At 46.5% G+C, this 22,292-nt stretch overlaps 1 protein-coding gene across 5 annotated transcripts in view; it reads left to right on the top strand.

Annotated features, from left to right (window-relative positions):
* The window catches only part of nwk (FCH and double SH3 domains nervous wreck), a 132,233-nt gene that overhangs the window by 12,421 nt on the left and 97,520 nt on the right, over positions 1–22,292 (top strand). For all 5 annotated transcript variants that reach the window (XR_013313863.1, XR_013313864.1, XM_077662999.1 and 2 more), the window contains exon 3: positions 12,734–12,779. Coding sequence is in view for 3 of the 5 variants with exons in the window: in XM_077662999.1 (XP_077519125.1) it covers positions 12,734–12,779 (46 nt within the window). In the remaining 2 variants the exon portion in view is untranslated. The remainder of the gene's footprint in view (positions 1–12,733; positions 12,780–22,292) is intronic.

Genomic DNA, 22,292 nt, shown 5'->3' with positions numbered 1-22,292 from the left:
ATTATTATTATTATTATTATTATTATTATTATTATTATTATTATTATTATTATTATTATTATTATTATTATTATTATTATTATTATTATTATTATTATTATTAACTGCATACATGCGTCGAAGTTTTCGAAACAGAGGCGGCCCACTCCGTTGGGGCTTTCATGTGAGACGGCTCACTTTCGACTTCACAATTTCAAACGGAGAGTTTTGCACTACAGTGGCAGAAATAATACTTAGTTAATATTCGAGGCTCCTTCATGCCATGCTTTGTCTTACGAGAGCTCGTTTTCGCTGCAGACGCCCTGATTCATCGAAAGAAATGTGCTGCGCTATTATCCTCTCAGTCGCGGCCTGCCTTCAGCCGTTGCCTTCTAAACAAAATGACTTGAACCTCTAATAGTGGATGTACGCTCATCTAAAAAAATGAAAAAAAAACTGTATTTAATTCGGCTCTCCAGATTTACCTCATGTCTGTAATACAAACCGTTTGCGACATCTGCGTTGATGACTTGCGCTCACGGCGGTTCAAAAACGCGTAATGTTATTTGATATGCTTTCTTTCAGGTGCAGGAATAAAAGGCTGCAATGGTAAGCCAGGTTGTATCGATCAGCCAGAGCCGCATCCCTCTGGTCTGCTACTCCATATTGGAAAAGAGGAGGAGGGAAATGGCAGATATACAGAGGGTGTGACTGTGTCATCCCGATGCGGGGATGACACAATAAAATAAGTGGAACACCCAATATCCACAACACCTCACACCCTGCAATGCAGTCTTCATTCAGCACAAATGCTTCCACGACGGCCGATCAGGTTTTTCCCTCAATTGTACAGCCTATACGGATTTCGCCATGTTCCGAGCCCACGTAGGGGGCCTCATGCGAAACAGACCCTGAAACAAAATAATTACTGTAAAACGCGTCTCCGCGCTGGGAGCACAATCGATATATCAGAAGGTGCGTGAAAGCGGGCAGGTTTGAGCCGAAAGTAAACGAAGACAGCGAAAAATAAACTCAGCCTCGGTCCTAAAGCTTGTTTAAAAGGCTTTCTATAAATACGAGCGAAATAGGCGCAGTGGAGCGAAGCAGGCCCACGGCGAAAGTTGTTAAACATTTTCGGCCCGACGGTCCGAAGCGATCGTGACGCAACGCGAGGTGTGTGCTCTTCGGGGAACGCCTGCGTCTGACGCGCGGGGTCCGCGCTGGATCAGAGATAACCGGCTGCCCGTTACCACGCCCATTCGTCCGTCTCGCTAAAATTGTTCACCGTTGCGAAAGTTATATGGCTAGCCGGGGCCGAATGCCGATAACGCGCTTCACAACGGAGTGTTTTTTTTTTTTGTGACGAACCCGCGCTGTGCCGTATCCTATCATTTACAATCCCCATTGGCCAGCGTCCAATAATTAGGTGTTCTGATCTGCCAAGAGATCTGCACAATCCGCTTAGAGTAATAATAACGAGATCAGAGGCCGTGTTGTAACGATTCCGTCCCCAATTTATTTCTTTTTTTTTTGCGAAAAGATTCACTACGCTAGGTAAAGCAGTCGTCGCGTAGGCCGGAGAATGACCTTGAACGACCTTCAGCTCAACCACGTTAGCCGTGTATACCATATGTGGTACAGTTATGGTGCCGAACGCTTGACCCCTGACCTTGACTCATGACTTTTAATTGACCTTTGACATTGGGTGACCTTTGAGTTGACCTTTGACCTTAAGAACATCCGATGGGGTGATGTGAAGCCACGTGATGACATCCGATGGGGGTGTCGTAAGACCATGTGATGCCGCGTCATAGCCGCGTGGTAGTGTGGGTATAATATATAGAACGGCTGTCGCGAGCGTGTAGCGGAGCTGCCATGGACGAGCCTCAGACGCTTAGCAAGCATCCTTACTTTTCGCTGAATTACAGCGTTATCCAAGTTAAACCACTGCCATTTTTTTCTTTCTTTTGCGATTTTAAATCCGCCTTTCATACAAGAGCCGCCAAATGACTATGTTGGTTCGTTGGGCATGGCATCAACTTCGACGCCGCACATGGCGGCGACCAGTCGCAAATGAAAAAATTGTGAGACACATAAAGAAGTAGTTACAAACTACGGTACATTAATTTTAGCTGCAGTAAATACGTATAGCGTTCTTCCCAGCCACCTCAACGTGAACCGAATCTGCCCGCCATTAGACGGCACACGTTGCATGATGTTAAAACAGTTATATTCAGGACTGTAGCTGCGCTAAACGTAATGAAGTGCAGTAGCAGGTATTTAAGCATCATTATTCAAGCTTAAAGCGGCTGATAAAGTGTGGTGGTCCCTTCGCTTCGTTTTGGTAGTGGTGTTACAGGCCCGGAAATTGACTGAACGCTTCACTTGAGCAAGAAGAGAGGGCGCAGGACGCGTGCTGCCCTCTATACACTACTGACGTCAGCTTCAGTTTGGTCTAGCGCGGCGCCGTTTTATCGGCTTGAAATAAAGCATCGATGGTGGTTGCGTCAGGGTGGGCAGTGAGAGGCGTCCATCATAAAGTGGGCATCTGACGCACATTTAGCGGTCGCTTATCGATGTTTTACATTGCGCCACTCTCGCTTTAGCACCGAGCCACAGGGAGCAACCACCCCTCCCCACTTGGATTCATTCCAAGTGCGTTTCTCTTTAGAACTTCATGTGCACAGAAGACGTTTTTATAGGCAAAAAGCGGCGGCGCCATATTGTCTTATGCGAGTATTCTCATATTAAGCTGCTGCTTATAACGAGAGTAAGAGTGCTACCTAAAGAGCTGAAAAGCGAGCGTTGTCGGTTGTAGGCCTTGTCTGGTCGTTCTATAAGAATGCACCTATGTTTTGCGGGAACTTGGCGAGGGTGTTTTTAAGGGGAGGGGTTAGGCACAGCCACTGGTGGCATTTCCTTGCAGCAGACTAGCGTGAAAAAACTGGGCGCTTTTACTCCTCTTCCAGTCCGCTTGGCATGCCTTGGATCAGCGTGCCCTTAGCAACGTTTGATGCGGCACTTAAGAATGCACCTACAACTCAGAAAGCTTTTGCAGCGCAGCTGTTAAAGGGGCTGTCAATAAAGTTGCTCTATGCCTTGTATGTTAAAGGACGCCGCTTTACGAATACCCTGTAGCAAAAGTTTTTCGAATGCGCTTGTTAGAAGCTATGTTATCAGCGTTCAAAGTTTGAATGCCAGCGTCTTCGCGCCTTTGCCTCTCCTCTAGTTGCATTTTGCACGTTCAAAGGCAAGCATGCGCTCATCCGCAGCCAGACCCGCTCGGCCCCATCGCCATCCGCAGAGGCGCACGGCAACTTTACAGGGGGCGGTGCTTCCTGATCCACCAGAGCGATGCGGCTGACTGGTCGCGGCCACGGTAGCTGCGTGACGTCTAAAAGGATCTAACCAATAGCGATCTCTTCACCGACATACGCAGATGCGTGACACAGAGGGAACCGAGAGTTTCACGAATTAACCGGAAAGGGCTCGCGAACTTTCGCGCGCGAGTGTGGGTTTTTCGCTCCCTTTAAAAGTGCATTATTTGGCTGTGGTGTTCATTACAACACAATAGAGAGATTGAGTGAGTTTATGGACTGTGCTCAGGTGTGTCAGGGCCCCCTTATTGGCGATATCTTGTACGAAGGCCAGGATGGCAATTGACGGGGATATAAAGGAAGGAGCGGTTTCCTCCTCTCTCGAGATATGCACCTGTTTCCCTGCAGCCACCCGCGTTGCCAGGGCCGGCCAAGTGCCGGAGACAACGAAGTTCTTGGCACAGGCCAGCGCCCACCGGAGGGAACGCATTGAGCTGCTTAACTCCTATCGGAAGCACCTACTGCGTGATCGCATCGTACTAAGACAGAACGCAATGACCAACGTTGACTGCGCACTTCGGTGCACTTGCTTTATGGCGCGCTCACACTAGCGGGAAAACGCGCAACGCAGAACGTTTTCCGCGTGCCGCTTCCCGCACAAGCCGGTTTTTCTCCCGCAGACAGCCTCCTGTGCCGTCCCGCAGAGCGATGGGTCAGGCAGCTATTTTTCCCGTGCCACTGACGAGAACAGCCAATGGGCGCCGACCGCGAACCGTGACGTCGGTCCCAGTTCAGTGACCCCGTCGGCGGAGGCGGAGGCTGCGCGCGTCCTCCTGGGCACTCGGCGGTTGCTTTGCCAGCATGAACATGCGACTTGAAACGGTGCAGAAGCAGCGAACAAACAAGTATAAGTACGTTTACTGTAGCCAACAGCTTATCGCTCGAACCAGCCATCCTCGAGACAAAAAGGGCGACGGGAGGAGAGCTAGCAGACGATCAAGACGACGACGCGGGAAAAGGGCGCGCTTTCCAGTCTTGTCTGGTGTCACGTGACTATCCCCTTCTCTTTCTGCTCGTTCGGGTCCTCCCTCAACGCCTCCTCTCTCTACATTCCAACGCAACCGCAGCGAGAAAACGCGAGCAGTGTGAGCGTCATTCCGAGGAGCTGCGAGGCAGCGTCGACATTGACGCTGTGCCGCTGCGGGAAGCTTCCCGCTAGTGTGAGCGCGCCTTTAGTCCGGCCTGTGCTTGGCAAAAGGCAACATACCACACCTGTCGACGAACGATATCCACCCTCAGCAACGCTCTCCACTCGCATTGCCGAGAACCATAACAGTGTTGTGCGTTTTTTTTTTGCAAGCTTGAAATACATCTTTTTACTTGTGTGTGTGGCGGGGAGAGGGGGGGGGCGGTATAAACGGGTCGCCGCGATGGGCCATGTAACGCGGCGACGGCCCATTGACCGCTCGGTATAGAGTGAGGCTGCGAGTACATAGCCCTTTCGACACAGCCCGAGCGGTAATGCTATACGAACGTGTTTCCGAACTGCTTCTTTCGCAGTACGTTTGTGATAAATTGAAATGAGCAAATGTGGATTCAGTTGCAGATTCCTAAGGCAGAGGTGTACGTGGTGTACGGCAGAAAAAAGGTAAGAAAGGAAGAATGAAGGAAAGGAAAAGATGAACGAAAGAAAGGAATAAAGAAAGTGAGAAGGAAAGAGAAAGCAAGAAAGAAAGAAAAAGAGAGAGAAAGAAAGAAAGAGAGAGAGAGAAAGATAGAAAGAAAGAGAGAAAGATAGAAAGAAAGAAAGAGAGAAAGAAAGGAAGAAAGAAAGAAAGAAAGAAAGAAGGAAAGAGAGAGAGAGAAAGATAGAAAGAAAGAAAGAGAGAAAGATAGAAAGAAAGAAAGAAAGAAAGAAGAAGGAAAGATAGAAAGAAAGAAAGAGAGAAAGATAGAAAGAAAGAAAGAGAGAAAGAAAGGAAGGAAGAAAGAAAGAAAGAAAGAAGGAAAGAGAGAGAGAGAAAGATAGTAAGAAAGAAAGAGAGAGAGAAAGATAGAAAGAAAGAAAGAAAGAAAGAAGAAGGAAAGATAGAAAGAGAGAAAGATAGAAAGAAAGAAAGAGAGAAAGAAAGGAAGGAAGAAAGAAAGAAAGAAAGAAGGAAAGAGAGAGAGAGAAAGATAGAAAGAAAGAGAGAGAGAAAGATAGAAAGAAAGAAAGAAAGAAGAAGGAAAGAAAGAAAGAAAGAAAGAGAGAAAGATAGAAAGAAAGAAAGAGAGAAAGAAAGGAAGAAAGAAAGAAAGAAAGAAGGAAAGAGAGAGAGAAAGATAGAAAGAAAGAAAGAGAGAGAGAAAGATAGAAAGAAAGAAAGAAAGAAGAAGGAAAGAAAGAAAGAAAGAGAGAGAGAAAGAAAGAAAGAAAGAGAGAATGATAGAAAGAAAGAAAGAGAGAAAGAAAGGAAGAAAGAAAGAAAGAAAGAAGGAAGGAAAGAAAGAAAGAGAGAGAGAAAGATAGAAAGAAAGAAAGAAAGAAAGAAATAAAGAAAGAAAGAAAGAAAGAAAGAAAGAGAGAAAGAAAGAAAGGAAACCACCACGCTCGCCATTGCGTTACCCTAAAAGGCATAGAAGAGAACTTACAGTGGTGGCAAGCACGGCCTAACAATTCCCTGTTATTTACACTTTGAAATGATGCCAGTGAATTATAATCGCGGCCACGAAACGAATGATCGTCCGTGGCGCTTATGTCGCCGCGAACACAAGTCAATACCACTCTAGTGCCTCGCTGTTGCAAATTACAAGTGCGACGCGTAACTGTGACGATGTCACTGATGTATACTGAACACTTTGCGAGCGATACCGCAACGCCGGTGCGTCGATTGCAAAGCTGCACTCTGCAAGTTGTGTGGGTTGAAGCTGCGCAAAAAAAGAAAATGCGACGAAACGTGGACGTGAACGCTTTGCGAAATAGAAAACAGTGGCGGCTTGCGGAAACACGACTAAAGCTCGACGCTCAAGCCCGTGGCACACGTAAATAGCGTCACGAAGTGCAGTGACACGAACGCAAACACGGAAGGGGTGAGTCGCGTTCGAGTGTCGCGCCGGCAAACACATTTATTTTGCAGCATTGCGTTCACCAGCGTGCGCATTCGGCGGCGATCCCTGGTGCTGGCTACGCGGGGCAATCGATATCGACATCGCTGCCCAGCTGCCTCTACACTGTGGCGAAGAAGGTCAAGACGCATGGACGTCACGAAGAGCGCCCGCGGGCCTTTGTGTTGTGTGGCAACGCGTTACAAGAAATTGGCCTCGCTCGTTGATGAGATGCGCCCAGTACAAAGGCCATTCTTGTGAGTGCTAGGCGGACAGTGGCTCATCTCTTCCAGTGAAGCCCCTCCTTTCTCGGGAGCGTGTTTGCTCTGTTCAAGGCAAATGTATTCGCTATCGCCGTCTCGTGCCCCGAATTGACCATGCGCTTAGTATAGTGATTAGAGCCTCAGCCGCCGAATCAAGTGCCAGGGTGAGAGGCTTAACGAATAAATGAATGAAGTAGTAAGTGGTTTCATTAAAATAATAGTAAAAACGAAGGAAACGCTTTTTGCTAACCCCGGCATCTGTCATCGATACTGAAGCACCTGAGCTGGGACAGTGGAAATAAAGGATAGCAAGCAGAATGGAGAAATTAAATGAAAGAGGAGAGGCCTGAGCCTGAGAGGCCTGAATGAATGAATGAATGAATGAATGAATGAATGAATGAATGAATGAATGAATGAATGAATGAATGAATGAATGAATGAATGAATGAATGAACCCACGTAAGAGTAGAGTCATGTATGCTCAGCTGTACTACGGCGCTTGATAGTTCCCTCGTGCTAATTTTGTTGGCATGGATGGTCACTCGTCTGCTTCTTTTACATTGCTGTTTTTCATAGCTGCTACTCCTTAGGTCAAAGTTTCTAGCTAGTAAAATTGAAACTTATAAAATGCGTACTGGCTGTATAACGTCACTGTGTATGTAGCAAGCCACAGCAGACTGCGTGAAGAGTCAACTGGAAACATGAATTGCGCCACAAGAAAGAATGTCGCCACGCTTGGCTACTCTTACTCGACACATCACAGACTGGCTGTATACCGGGTAGGCCCATGGCCAGAGCATGGTGCAGTATATGCACCGCATTATTCACAAGGGACATAGACTTGCTAGAAGCTGTCGCCGCCTCAAGCCCTCAGTCTCAGAATTTCTGGAGCCAATTTTCTCGTGCCCTCGCGAACCTTTCCAGTCCTGCGCTGTATGTTGGCCCGTGTTCAGTCAACTAACACGAAAATTCCTTCGGTGCCGGAACAAGACTACTGGGGAGTCTGCTTTATTGATTGTCTACACGACTACAAACAAACATCGACCTTGTTCTAAACCTATAGTGGCGGGGAGTCTGAGATCGATTCAACACGACCGCGAAGTTTGAAGCGGCGCAACTTTAATATCCATCTCTGCCAACAGTCCCAATAGATTTTTCAGCAATCCCGGCCGCGGCGGTCGAATTTCGATGGAGGCGAAATTCTGGAGGCCCGTGTACTGTGCGATGTCAGTGCACGTTAAAGAACCCCAGGTGGTCGAAATTCCCGGAGCCCTTCACTACGGCGTCTCTCATAGCCTGAGTCGCTTTGGGACGTTAAACTTCCATAAACCAAACCAAACCAGATTTTCCAGCGACTGCAACAAAGAGACTACTGTGGTCATTTGTTGCCTTTGTAGTACGCCGAAAATGTAAACCCAAGCGTTCACTTGGATTTTAATGGGTCTGGGTGTGCCCGCTCCCGTGAATGGAGGCAGTGCAAGTTTAGAGCAATTAGTTCCACACCGAGTTAACAAGGATGATTGATCTGGGATTAAATATTAAAGCGGGATCACGCTTTTTTTTAAATAACGAATACTACATGTTCTATTAGATGGTCATTCGCTCTTGTTTCTTCTGAATATAAAGCAGGGTTCGCAAAACTATGCGGGCATGGCACTGGCTAGCTAATGGCTGTCATTTTTTCGGGTCTCGGGACTGGACACTGCAGCATGTGGGTGCCAGCTCTGATCTGACGTCACTGCAGTTTACTCTAGACCATAGTTTACACAGGTCGTCCTAATTAGGCTGGACGTGATGACGGCGAAGTCTGCACAAACAGAAATCTGAAAAAAAAAGTGTAAATTTGCTTCGGAAAAAAGAAAAGCTCGACGATATTTATTCGCGCAAACTTTGGTGCACGTGGCGAGGGCCGACCGTCTTGTGCTCGCGTCATGGCTCGCGTTTACACAGGCGGAGGAGGAGGAGGAGGAGGAGGAGGAGGAGGAGGAGGAGGAGGAGGAGGAGGAGGAGGAGGAACGGGCGACTCGCCGCAATGGATGGCAACGAAATTCAACCCGTCGTCGAGGGATCCCTTTCCGCCGCGTCTCGTTTGCCGAAGCGCGCGCCACGGTTCTCAATCTTGGCCGCGGGCCGGGGCCGCGGCCCGGCGAGGTTATGTGAGAAAAAACGCACTTGCGCGCTGCTCTGGTCTTCCGAGAAAAAGAACATCGAGGGATGCTGCTGCTGCTGAGGTGGCATTGCAGCTCTGTCGTGCTCACTTGCATCGTGCTCGGAAACAACGGCAGCTCGTGCGTGCATAGGAAATTGCGGAGCCATTCCGTCTCTGTTTCTCCCTTTCTGCGCAGCTCGATGTCGTTTCCAGAACTAGCTTCCTTTTGACTTGTAATCTTAGTTTTGTTCAATAAGCAACGGGGCTTACACTTATTTTTTTTTTTTTTGCGTGACAGGCGAGGCGGGTTTAGTCTGGTTTGGCTCGACATTCCCTTCGCTAGTGGCTCTTTCTTTGGGTATAAAAAAAATTCAAGACGGACGGGTATGTTACGAGTGTATCACCCAATTTACACGCCAGCCACCTAACCTGACAGGTTGTATAGTCACCGTTTATTTTTACCACTTTCTTTACGGTGAAAAAAATCGTCTGTTGCCATGCAACGGATGGTGTGCCGTAGGGAAAGAGGACCCAATGGCGAGTGATTGTGATTCTTTTTTCCCTCCACCGGCTCGTAATTTTTATCGTCCTTTTCTTTTTCTCTCATATGTGGGCTAGCAAAACAAGAAGGCAACAACAACAAAACAAATGCTAGAAATCCGAGCTTTTCCGGTTCTTCGTTGTCTCTTCGTCTCATCCTCCCCGGTTGCGTGGTGCCACCCGCACCTTCAATCAATCAATCAATCAATCAATCAATCAATCAATCAATCAATCAATCAATCAATCAATCAATCAATCAATGCGCATTTATTTCACCAACAAAGTGTACAGGTGGTGAAAAAAGGTCGGCGGAGAAAAAGCTGCAATTTTCGCGGCTTGACAAAAGCCCCGTCCGCCCCTCGAGCAAGCGACAGGCCTTGCTGAACGTAGTGGCTGGACACGATAAAGTCGACTTTCACAGAAATTAAAATATAGACGCCACAAAAATTGTTCCGAGTTTTAGTTCCGCGCTTTCTTCAAAGCAAAGGTCAGCTATGTTTTTTTCTTTTAATGAGAATTTGCTCCAGATCTGCGCATACGTAGGCCTCTAAAAGGAAAATGTTTTTGGGGCGAAACCAGGGGCCGTATTTTGGGATTTTTCTTTCTCCCTTTGCCTGTTTTTGCCCCTTTATTATTGGCAGCTGCCTATTTTGACGTCACGGCTGATAGCTGGCAAGCAATGTCGCTCGTCGGTGCCATGGCCAAAGTTGTGGCTGACCAGCGCAAAAGAGGCAAATAAATGAAAGAATGAGAAATGAAAAAAGAACTTACATAATACGGCTCCAGGATGGAGAGAAGTTATACCGTTCTTCTGCAGACGACATACTAACGCTAATCAGCAGTTTTGTCTGGGCGCTGAATAGCAGGTTATTTAACTAGACAGCAAATGCAGCACCACGTATTCCCTAGAAAGTACCTCGTAGTCTCTACGGGCTAAAAAGATACTGGCAGTAGTTTGGCAGGTGATCAGAATAAACGAGAACCGACGGGGTGGTCAGAAGGAAAGAAAGCCTGCCATTTTTCTTTGAAATTAACTATAGCGCATCTTTCGAGAGCTTTCTTCGGGTAATGCGCCCATCAAATCAACCCTGGTAAATCGCCGAAGCTTATTGACTTCGTGCGTTTTGATTATTATTGTTTAAGAGCCTCGTTGAGATTTCTATTGGGCCTTGTTGAGATTTTTATTGAGCATTGTTGAGATTATTATTGCTTGAGAAACCTTGCCGAAATGTTTTGTTCGGTTAATGCACCCATCAAATTTACGTTCACTTCGTGTGTTTTGATTAATATTGTTTGAGAGCCTTGTTAATTAGGAGAAAACGACATGCTCCAGATTACCAGGGGAGAGGTATAAACGGTAAAGCAATGAACGTGTAGGGGTTAGGAATGTATTGAGGCGGATGCAGCGGAGATCGTGGAGTTACGGAATGCGGGGAAGGGGGGGGGGGGAGCTAGGTTGCCTTCCAGTCTACCGTTATATCCTACCTTGTGCACCGATGTGGCGGCTGTGGCTCACCTCTGACCAGCCGGCCTTAGGGACTGTCGTGAGGTCTGCTGGAGGCATAGTGTTGCGATCGAATAAAATTTTACACACTCTCTCTTCCTAGTTAGCAAAATTAAATTATGGTGTTTTAATGTCCCGAAGCGACACATGGGCAATTCGGAACGCCGTAGTAAAAGAGGGGGGGTCCAGATTAATTTATACCAAGTCGGGTTCTTTAATGTGCTCTTACATCGCACAGCAAACAGGCACCTTTTGCGCTCCTCCTACATCAAAACATGGCTGCTGCGGACAGAACGGAACGAACCCGTGTTTTCTGGCTCACTAACAACTGGCGCTAACAACTGAGCCACCGCAGTGGGTACCTTGATAGCAAAAAAAAAAAAAAGAAAGTGTTATTTCTTGACATTGTGCAAACATTTTTCCTGAATAAATTTTCAAAAAAAAATTTTCTAGCACAGCAGATGTGGTAAAAGCGTACTTGGGAGCGAACATAACTCGTAAACATAAAACATTGCGAGTGCCTCTTTCCGTCAAAAATCCCGGATCTTAATTGATGTTTGTGGCAAATCGCGCATCTGAAAGCCGTACTTCCCTTTCCCGAGTCTCTGAGAATAGGAAGCGCGGCACCCGTGTTTTTTAGTGGGCGACGCCAGACGTGCATCGGAAGGTCGGGGCAATTCGAAAGCGATTACTTCCTCGAATCGCAGACAGACATGCGAGCGGAGGAAATGCAATCCCAAATTACCTTGCCCTTTCTTGTTTTTGCGTGAAAAACGATCCGTCTCGCGAAATAGAAAGGACACAGAAGAGAAAAAAAATGGCTCCGCTACGCACCCATTGAGAATACTTTAGGACGTTTTGCGAGGAGGCATTTGAGAAGGCATAGAGGTGAAAAAAGAACTCTGAAAGGTTCTTCTTTACTTTTTCCAAGAAAGAAGAGTCGACTTACAGGCCAGCCATTTCACATGTGAAAGTGCCTTGTGGTTTTCAGAGCACGCTGACTAAACGAGAATGCAAATATCAAGGTGGAGAGATGCACTTGACTGAAGAGCTTTTAATATCCCGAATATCACAGAGTTGAATATCGCAGAGTTGCGTAGATTAGTGGCCTATACTCGCTGTAATATATGTTTTTGACCAGTGACCTTGCTTCTGTGTAAACGTCCTGTGCATAAAATTTGTCACTGATGCATATGCATTAATGTCTTCTCTGTAACAAGTATATGTATTGTTACTTTATTTGTATTTTCTGATTGGCTTTTATAGGTATCACGCGATGTATTGAATTCATGCTTGTTTGTGTCATTTTTGCCCCGCCGCGGTGGCTCAGTGGTTAGGGCGCTCGACTACTGATCCGGAGTTCCCGGGTTCGAGCCCGACCGCGGCGGCTGCGTTTTTATGGAGGAAAAACGCTAAGGCGCCAGTGTGCTGTGCGATGTCAGTGCACGTTAAAGATCCCCAGGTGGTCGAAATTATTCCGGAGCCCTCCACTACGGACCTATTTGTTCCTCTCTTCTTTCACTCCCTCCTTTATCCCTTCCCTTACGGCGCGGTTCAGGTGTCCAACGATATATGAGACAGATACTGCGCCATTTCCTTTCCACCAAAAACCAATTATTATTATTATTATTATTATTATTATTATTATTTGTGTCATTTTTGTTATATTGTTTGGTGCAATTGTTTGTCTCGTATTTGCTCTAAAGGTGTGTGCTGCCGCTTGTATCAGGCAGCTAAGGCCTAGTCAGGCTTACCGCCTTTTGCTTTGGCTTTCCCTTTCATTTTGAAAGAAATAAACCAAACCAATAAAAAATTAAAATGTTCAAAGAACATTCACTGGCTCGAATGTTCATGTCTACTACCTCCCACTCATTGTTTCCTTTCTCGTTTTCAGGAACTTCACTAAGATCCGGGCGACCATCGAAAAGGAGTACGGAAATGTGAGTAAAGCATTTCCTTTTTCCCACTATAGCTCCGTGTGGGTAGCAGCCCACAGAGCCCTCGAAGAAATTCTCAGCAAAACGACGCTGTGAATACGGTGCGAGCTTCTATACTATAGTATTTACTATAGTATAATATTTACTATAGTATTTACTATAGTATAATATTTACTATAGTATTTACTATAGTATTTACTATAGTAAATACTATAGTTTTTAGAAGAAAATTCTCGCTATGAATATTGGAGCCCGTGCGCCCAACATATGACCATGCAACGCGGTAGCAAGACAGCTTGGTTAACCCTTAACCGCGTTATTCCTAAAAAATTACGAGCTGCTATTGGCCTACAGATCAGCGGGACATAGAGCGTGTCCGTACAGCGTCAATATTTGTATAGCACCGGCGTTCCTGTCGCCATCAGGTCTTGTGTAAAGAAGTGATCTTTGTTTTAGGTTACGGCAAGTCCAGCATAGTGCACTTTCTTCATGCTGTGCGTTTGAGTATGTGAGAAAATTAGGAACAGCGCAAGAGGGGACAGTCCGCAATTGCGTACGGCGTGAGATTGTTAATAAGCGTTCGGCATTGTTGACGGCGCTAAGCACAACAAACCGCAGTGCCGCCATCTATGAGCAGAACTCTAACCAATTAGCTCAGTTGTCCTCTCTGAAGTGTCTAATACAGCAATTGCTGTAAAACTCGCCGACAACTTCTGTTGTAAAGGGGACGGTGACACGAATTCTATTTGACCTGTTTCGACAGGTTTCGGCGTTCTTATGGAAACGGGACTACTTTCATTTAGAGCTGAGTTTTTATAAACTAGGAAAAAATTTAGATACAGGTATAGTCACCACGAGTCATTCTCACAAGGAAACTGCGATTCACTTCCAAACAGTGATCACGGACATTATTTCGTTGTTGACGTCACGAATCGAATGGCGGGGAAAAAAAAGGTCCCCATTTTTAAATACGAAATTCTCAGCAACAAAGGCGTCTTTTGATTCCGAATAAACATCAGGATAGCCACAGAGAACCAAGCAGTTAATTTTTATGAAGAACAAAAGTTACATGCAGCTGTTTTCAGTGTCCCTTTTAACGGTGTTGAGTGAATGGACAGGCGCCCGTGTGCTGTGCGATGTCAGTGCACGTTAAAGATCCCCAGGTGGTCGAAATTATTCCGGAGCCGTCCACTACGGCACCTATTCTTCCTTTCTTTCACTCCCTCCTTTATCCCTTCCCTTACGGCGCGGTTCAGGTGTCCAAAGATATATGAGACAGATACTGCGCCATTTCCTTTCCCCAAAAACCAATTATTATTATTATTAAGCACAGTAGCTCGACAAATGCTAGAAGGCTTGATCTGGCTGGCCGAGACACAAGCGTTCCTTTAAAGGCAATGCCTACGATCTATTTGACGTCCTGGAGATCTGAAGCTCTAAGTAAATGAGCAAAAGTGTCCCCAACTGAACGCCACCTATAGAATCGTATCGACAGAAACGTTGCTAGCCGCATGCCGTTAGCCGCCATGCTTTAACGACTCCGCTGACAATTATATATATATATATATATATATATATATATATATATATATATATATATATATATATATATATATAGTATGGAAGCCAACAGTCACCGAAACCAAGGCGCATAGGGGAATGTTTCTTGTTTCTATTTTTTTTTAATTTGTAGGGTCAATCAAAATTGGTTTAAAGAAAATTACTTATAAAGCAGCAGAAAAAACAACCATGCCGCCGGTGGGATCCGAACCCACGACCTCCCAACCTAACCTAACCTAACCTAAGCTACGGCGGCGGCTGTCCAGTCTGCTGCTTTCGTAGGTATTTATGTTTTGCGTGTAAGCAAACCTTGAGTCTGCCCACCAGTGTTATATATATATATATATATATATATATATATATATATATATATATATATATATATATATATATATATATATATATATATATATATATATCGGTTCAGAATGGTGGTCTGATGTAAACTTGCGGGTCCCGCTGGAGTGCCATGCGTAGCGGAAGAGTTCTTTTGCGGAGATATGTGCTGTATATGTGTACTATAAGCCAATAAGTTTACGGAATGCGGGTAAGCGGGAAAAAATTTAATTCCAAGCAGTCACACAAGCCAATCGCTTGAAATGTCTGACTGTGTCTGGGAACGAGCATGCTCTGTCAGCTGGTTTCATTACCAGATGGCTGCAGGTGACGAGGCAGCGATGCAATTTTTTTTTTGTCCTAGAACAGGTTTCGTAAACTTTTGTGGCCAATAGTACATGGGCATAATTGTGCCCTCTGCCAGCTGTTTATTTGTGGGATGTGCAGTCATATGGCACACAAATTAGGATAGGTTGACGGGCCATTTGGTTGGTGCTAGGCCATGCGGTGTATGCGTCTTTCCTTCATCCGCGTTTTAAACATTGCCTGTAATGGTGATTAATGATGATTAAAGATGATTAAGGGTTATGGTGATCAATGTTCATCGGCAGTGTTTTGCAATACAAATTAGAAACCAGCCTTTCTGCTTGCTAACTGCAGTCCGGCTGCCAATCAACACGGTCTGCTCTCAACTCGCTCCCTGCCCTTCTTACCCACTCCCTCTCCGGCTCTGCCTTTGGATTTTATGAACAGCACTAAGATTGAAAGAAGAGCAGTCTAGCCACTCGGAGTGCAGCTGTAACTTAAAACCATTTATCTCTTATAACGGAGCTCTGAGGAGGACATCGTCCAAGATTTCAATCAAGTAAAATTCGACTGTTTCACATTCTCTTGTTCTTGTGAAGTTTATTCGACAGCGGGAAAAGTGTTCACTGCGGATAAATTTGTAGTTAAATGGGGAATAATTTTTCCTGTCACTGGATTCAAGCTTGTCCCGTTAATGATGACGTCGAGACATTCGCGGACTCCGTGATCACTGCTTCGAACGAATGGGGCCGCAATCTAGCCTCAGTAATTCGAAGACAAAAAAAAATGACGTCACTGCAGCTTACTTGTAAAAAGGCCTTTGGCCGCAATAACTATGCTTATTTATATTTTGGTTTTTCCTAACTTATACAAGCTCCGTTTTGAGTGATGGTAGACTATTTGTCATGATAACCAGTGTACCACGTTTTATCAACCTTTATCAAGCGTGTTGTCTCTTCGCCATGTTGACCAGAGACGCCGTGAAGGCGAGTATTTATTCGGACAGCAATACGAACGTAATAGACAGAAACGAGTCACAGGCTTCGCTTTATAAAGGAAGCATGGTTGCAACCGAGGCGTACCATAGGCTAGCGATACAATAACACACGTGCACAGTAACCGAGTACATCAGATAAGTGGCGCACAGTAACAAATTGACAATACGCTTGATAAACGCTGGCGAAACGTGATACAACCCTAACCAATCGGTATAGGCCAACTAGTTTGCACTGCGAATTTGGTTCTCAAATGTGCTACTCCGGTTGGAGCATGCACTGAATGGTGTGACATCCAGCTTCTTGCAAGTGTCGCGGCTCTTATGGGCGGAATTCCTTAGTGTGCGGTCCAAAATTGATCCAGAGCGGCACCCCACTGTAGAAGGGCCGCTGTTGCTGAGGGGACGTGAAACGCCATTAATTCGAATATTTTTGAAACCCACACTGCTCATTAACCGAGGCGCCTCACGCTATAAGGGTGCACTCTCGTAAGCTTCATCCCAGCGCTTTGCAGAAGTCGGTCCAAGGGCGCGGTGCGTGTATCGATTATCAATTTTGGCCTCAAATTTAAGAGGCGGTCCGCGCGGGACAAGAGTGAGAGACAGCCAGAGTGACGCCTCGGCATTTTTTTTTGCTTTTGATGTTGCCATTTTTTTCGCTATCACAGCTGCCATGGCGCGAAGAATACAGCTTGGCCCCTACTGTTGGCTTACTCTTTTTTTTTTTCTTGCGACAGAGATCAGCTACGAGGCCATATTTTTGTTTAGATTTGACGGCGAGATAAGAGGATTACGCGCCGACTCCTACGTGATCTTGTGTGTCCAAGGTCGTCTGCCTCAGCAAAGCCACTTTCAAAACGACTTTGATTAATGGTGGGGGGCTGTTTAGAACCTGCAGGAAAACCATTGTTTGTGTTAGGTCCGCCCGAGTTATGTAGGCGCATTATTAGAGCAAGCTCGTTTCGAACTTGAGTACACTCTTGCTTATATAAGCCTTCCGCTCAGCAGGAGAGCTGACGCTCTTCGGCGGAAAGTTGGCCCTACTTTACCGTTATGTGTAGTTGAGCTTGAAGCTAGCTGTCGATAAGGCTCTTCATAGTGAATACTTTGTGCCACCACCGGATCTTCGTTTCATGTAGCAGCAGAGTTCCAACCACTGTGTCACATAACTCTGTTCTGTCAATGGGTGGGATTTTGCCGATCTTGCTGCGATGGCAGAATAAAGCTAATGCATGGTTCCAAGCTTGAAAAATTCTTGTGGTTGATTTCATCTTCAAATCTAATGCATGGTTCCAAGCTTGAAAAATTCTTGTGGTTGATTTCATCTTCCGTTTAATGACGCAATTTTAAGACCATACTTTTCACAGAGACATCGTTCCCTGTAGAACCGATGAAAATTTTCATATAAAAGTGCTCTTTATGACGCCCTAAACTAGACAAGAGGCTTCGTCGTTGAAGAAAGCAAAAGAAGCAAACTAAATTTTTCTTGATAAACCTTTTTTTTCAACTGCTAATTGGTGGCAACAGCTGATTAATCATGGCTTTCATTTTAAGCAATATTTCTATTTACGCATATGCGGCAACTACTTTCAGAATGCTATCTCCATAGCGGCTTTCTTGGGTACGGTTGTCATCAAGTCGAGTCGCGTCGTGAACATTTAGCTAATCAGAACAAACAACTCTGTGGTCATTGCTGCATCTAGAGTAAATACTGGTGGCCCATGAGATTCGTAGCAAGTTGCTGCCGATATTTTATAAAGAATTTCGATTAGGTTTTTAAGCATTTATTGAGCCCTATTATAAGGCACCTTTATTTAGTTAAAAAACATCAAGTTCCATGCAGACAACAGTAAATTACTCTGGGTCATATACTGTTGTACTTGTGTGTTAATTACCAATACCGCAGCCGAGAAATTAAAGAAATAGTTTACTTCTTACTAGTAAGGGCGACATTTCTGCGTCATCGGTATTAATACAGGAAATTATATGCATGATATCATTGCATGTTTTATTTCTTTCGCGTATAAACTGTATTTACTTCTGTCTCTCGTCTACTCCTATGGCCTCCTAATTAAGAGGCTACGCAAATATTAAGCAGGTACAGGGACGGCCAAAAGTTTCCAAGCCACCTGGTCTGCTTTTGGCCAGTATAGTCGGGCAGTTAGGGCACCACTGAAGCTGGAAATCTCTGTGGAGGGTAGTAGCAATACTATTCTCACCTCCGAGAAACTTCGTGGTGTTATCAGCATCTTAGGTGTCGGGATATACCACTGAAAAGCTCACCCTGTGACCTGAAAACTTTTGAACAACACTGTACGTTGTGGCGCACGCATGTTCAGAAAAGAAGCCAGGAAACGGCTTATTCATGCGCACATGACAGAGACGGAGATGACAGCGCATGCACAGTCGACCCGCACTCTTCACCTTGAAACGCCGTCGACTTTCCCAGTGGCGCGCACCACGCCTCTTCGCCTTCGTGGATGAATCGTTCGTGAAAAAACGCCGCCGCACAGCGCATGCGCGGATGCGTGCAAGGATTCCGGCGTGCGCCCTCGTGAGGCGGTGAAATCCCGAGCCCGGCGCGTTCGGCGAAACCAGGCGCCACCGGGAGAGTACGAAGGACACCGGCGCTGCGGGAAAGGAACCGCACGCGGCCGGCAATATTCCGTCCACGGCATATCCGCGTCGCCCGAAGCAGCAGGGCGACAATGCACGCCGCATTCAGTGCAAATCGCAGCAAATGAGCGCAGCTTCGCGCCGCCCATCTATCCTTGTTCGCACGCGTCTCGAGAGAGAGAAGCCCGGCTAGAGCGCGGCGTAATTGCGTCGACGCCATCGGGGGCAGCTGCCCCTCTCGTAATACGCGCCTCGGCCGGCGTTAGGGAAGCCTTTGTTCGGGCAGTCGCCGGTCGCCTTATTAGTTGCATGCACCGCGATCGAAGGTGGGAGTGTGGTTCGAAATGCGATATATCGATTCATAGCGTAATACGGACGGGCAAGATAAAACGTCAGCCTACTTTAGGCTCTGTTTGAGCGTTTTGTTTCAGCATGCAGCACCCGCCGCTGTGGCTGAGTGGTTAGGGCGCTCGGCTACTGATCCGTAGTTCCCGGTTTCGAACCCGACCGCGGCGGCTGCGGTTTTATGGAAGATAAACGCTAAGGCGCCCGTGTGCTGTGCGATGTCAGTGCACGTTAAGATCCCCAGGTGGTCGGAATTATTCCGGAGCCCTCCACTACGGCACCTCGTACTTCTTTCACTCCCTCCTTTATCCCTTCCGTTACGGCGCGGTTCAGGTGTCCGCTGATATACGAGACAGATACTGCGCCATCTCCTTTCCCCAAAACCAATTATTATTATTATTATTATTATTATTATTATTATTATTATTATTATTATTATTATTATTATTATTATTATTATTATTATTATTATTATTATTATTATTATTATTATTATTATTCCAGCATTCAGCTTGATTCAATATGCGGAAACCCCTTACTGCCTAAATGAATATAATATCGATGCGTATTGCCAGTCATGAATGTTGCAGCGGAATCATTTCGACCACCTGGTTATCTTTAATGGGCGGTGACCTCGCACAGCTCATGGACACCTTTTGCGTTTCCGAAAAAGCAATCAAGGAGTGAATAACACGTGGGCGAAAGAGAAGGGTAATGAGCGAAAGAAAGATGCGGTAGTTCTATCACTGTAGGTGGACCCGAAGAAAGCGGTGAGTTGATGGACGACGGTGGGGAAAACAGAAAGAGAGAGAACATGCAGACTCATGCTGCGCAGCTCTGGGCTACGTGAACATGAAAACGTGAAAATATCCTTTTTCCTGTTTATGTATTTTTCCCGTTCAATTTCAGCCTGATACTAGCCAGCGCAAGCAAGTCTGGCTTTTCAAGCCGCTCAATTCCCCAGAAGAATTCCCCACTTTCCTTGCAACAGCACGTTCCCGTTTGCACAGCTGCAAAGCCCAGCAGTAAATGATCCTAAGCGCTTAGAATCAATTGGTTAACAACGTCCAAAAACCTCGTCCACCGTTTTGTGTAGTATTATCTAAAACAAATCGCGAGGGGCTGTCATCCACGAAAGCATAGTGTGTCGCTTAATACTGCCAGTGGAAAAGCTACCAAGCTAAATGCGCAGGCTCTGCACTGGTGTCGACGAGAATTATAACCAAGTAATAGAATAGTTAATAGTTAATAGAATAGTAATAGTTGTCTGCCTTAGTCTGTGTCCTTGTTTTTGCGCTTTTACGTTCAGAATGGAAAACCAACTCGCCCAAATGCAGCCATTATTGTTATAGAACGTTTGCTTGAACTGACGTCAGCAGCTACGCCTGGAAACTCTTCAACGCAACATCCGGTGTTTCACCACCTCCGGTTCGTTTTTGCGCCCGTTCCCTGAAAAACGCGGCCCTAGAAGTTGCGCCTTGACCACACAAAGGATGCATTTGTAGGGCGTAATTGCGCTGGGAAAAAGTGTTCGCTGTTAAACGCTTAAAGCCGACCTTCCTCCCCGCCTGAGCAACGCCTCTTAAAATCCCGGCTGTTAAGCCGGATCGACGCCACGTATTGTCTAGTTCCTTGTCCGGGGCGAATACTCACGACGGGTGCGTCACATCCTTCCTCAAAGCTTACTCTTTTTGCAGAACGTTGAGGTTGTCGACCGTGGCGCGAGGCGGTGCTACCTTCCGCTGCGTTTCACACTGTGACATTTCCCGATAGTCAGGAAGAAAGAATGTCTGCTCAGTTCAGTTGCAGCAGAGTGAAGGCGAGGAAAACCGTACCAAGTAGCGCAGCGCTGGCTTTCGCGCGTAGAGCGCACGTTAGCACTAAGGCGAGGACCTTTACGAAGGTCGCTTGTTCCCGCAGGTCAAGGTAAATCCCGGAGGTTTCAGGGCCGGAAACGTCTCCGGTGGCTTCACTGTAAAAGACACGGAGATAAAGTCCGAGTTACATCCGCAGGAGCTTTCTGCAGTACGCTTGCAGTTCATTGTGGCCGCGAGCGATGAAAGCCACTGGCATCCGACGCTGAAGACGCGGGTATACGTAAAACCTGGGCCAAAAGTTTCTATGTTTCAGGTTTTGCAGCTAATTCGGGATGTTGGCTCTTGCCATGCTTATGAAACGGCACGAGCCCGGAAGAGTGAAAACGAAAGTTCGTCTCACCCTCCAGAAAATTGAAGTGTCAGTGTTGACAAAAGTTTCACACTACACGGATTATGGCCCGGATACTTGTGAGCAAGGCTGTAGACGTCACTATAGGCGTGTCGCGTCGGCGGTTGTCGAAAACAGCCGCAGTCTGTAGCGCTATTTTACCGCATGACAGCAGCTGCAATTCCTAGCACTACTTCGCAGTTTTGCTAGCTATGTTCCCCTTTCTGTCACAAAGTATTCTTTAACCCTAAAATATCTGCTTTTTGATTAAAAAGCTCGCTTTCTGTCTCTCTAATCATTCAACGTCAAGTTGTATCCAATCAAAATAAATCAAATGAAATTATATCTTAGTACTATGAATACTGAGGAAACGCAGACAAAAAGCCATGCTAGGCTTGACGAGGTCAGCTCTGCGACATTCTCAAGACTGAAAGCCCTGCATGCTCTTGAAAAGGGTTCCGCATGTGCCGCCGCACTGACGCCGCGTTCTTCCTTCGTGAAAAAGCAGCCCGAACCAGGGCTTCCGACTTGTGGAGGCTGGGGATAGTGGTCGCTCCCTTGCGAGACCGGCGTTTGATCGCCCGTATATGGGAATGGAGGGAGAGCGGGAACAACTAGCCGAGCCAACGGGGTGCCTCTGACGTCACGCTGCTCCCGGGCGAAACTGTTGCGGCGTCCGCTGTGGGGCGGGCACGCGCTTCGACCGTGCGTCGTTGTGCACAACGTCGCTGCCCTTGTGTGTTGCGCCTCGAGTGGACAAACGATCGGACGCCCCCTAGCGGCGTGAGACGTCCTCTTCCTTCTCCCTCGGGGTTTTACGGCCGCTGGGGCGCGGCGCCATCTGGCGGGAAGTGGCTTCTGCTTGCCCTGTGTTTGTTTCTTGTCGAAGGCTTCTTCTTCCGGCTTCTTTTTTAGCGGCTTCTGGAAGGGTTGGAATGATGCCAAGTAGAGCCGACGATGCTTGTTTGAGGAGGGGGCGAGTTTGCAATGCAGACGCCACGCAGATCTTTTTCTTTTTTTTTGTTAGCGAGAAACGAAGGACGTTTTGCATGCGCTATGAAAGACCACTCATGGGGTTTATGCATGCTTGAAGCCAACCAAAACAGTAGCACCGCAGTTATGACGTCGTAAGAGAACGACTATGGAAGCGCCTG

The sequence above is a fragment of the Amblyomma americanum genome, chromosome 4, assembly GCF_052857255.1.
Source record: "Amblyomma americanum isolate KBUSLIRL-KWMA chromosome 4, ASM5285725v1, whole genome shotgun sequence".
NCBI lineage: Eukaryota > Metazoa > Arthropoda > Arachnida > Ixodida > Ixodidae > Amblyomma > Amblyomma americanum.
The sequence above is the reverse complement of the archived record's forward strand: the minus strand, read 5'-3'. Positions and strand labels throughout refer to the sequence as shown.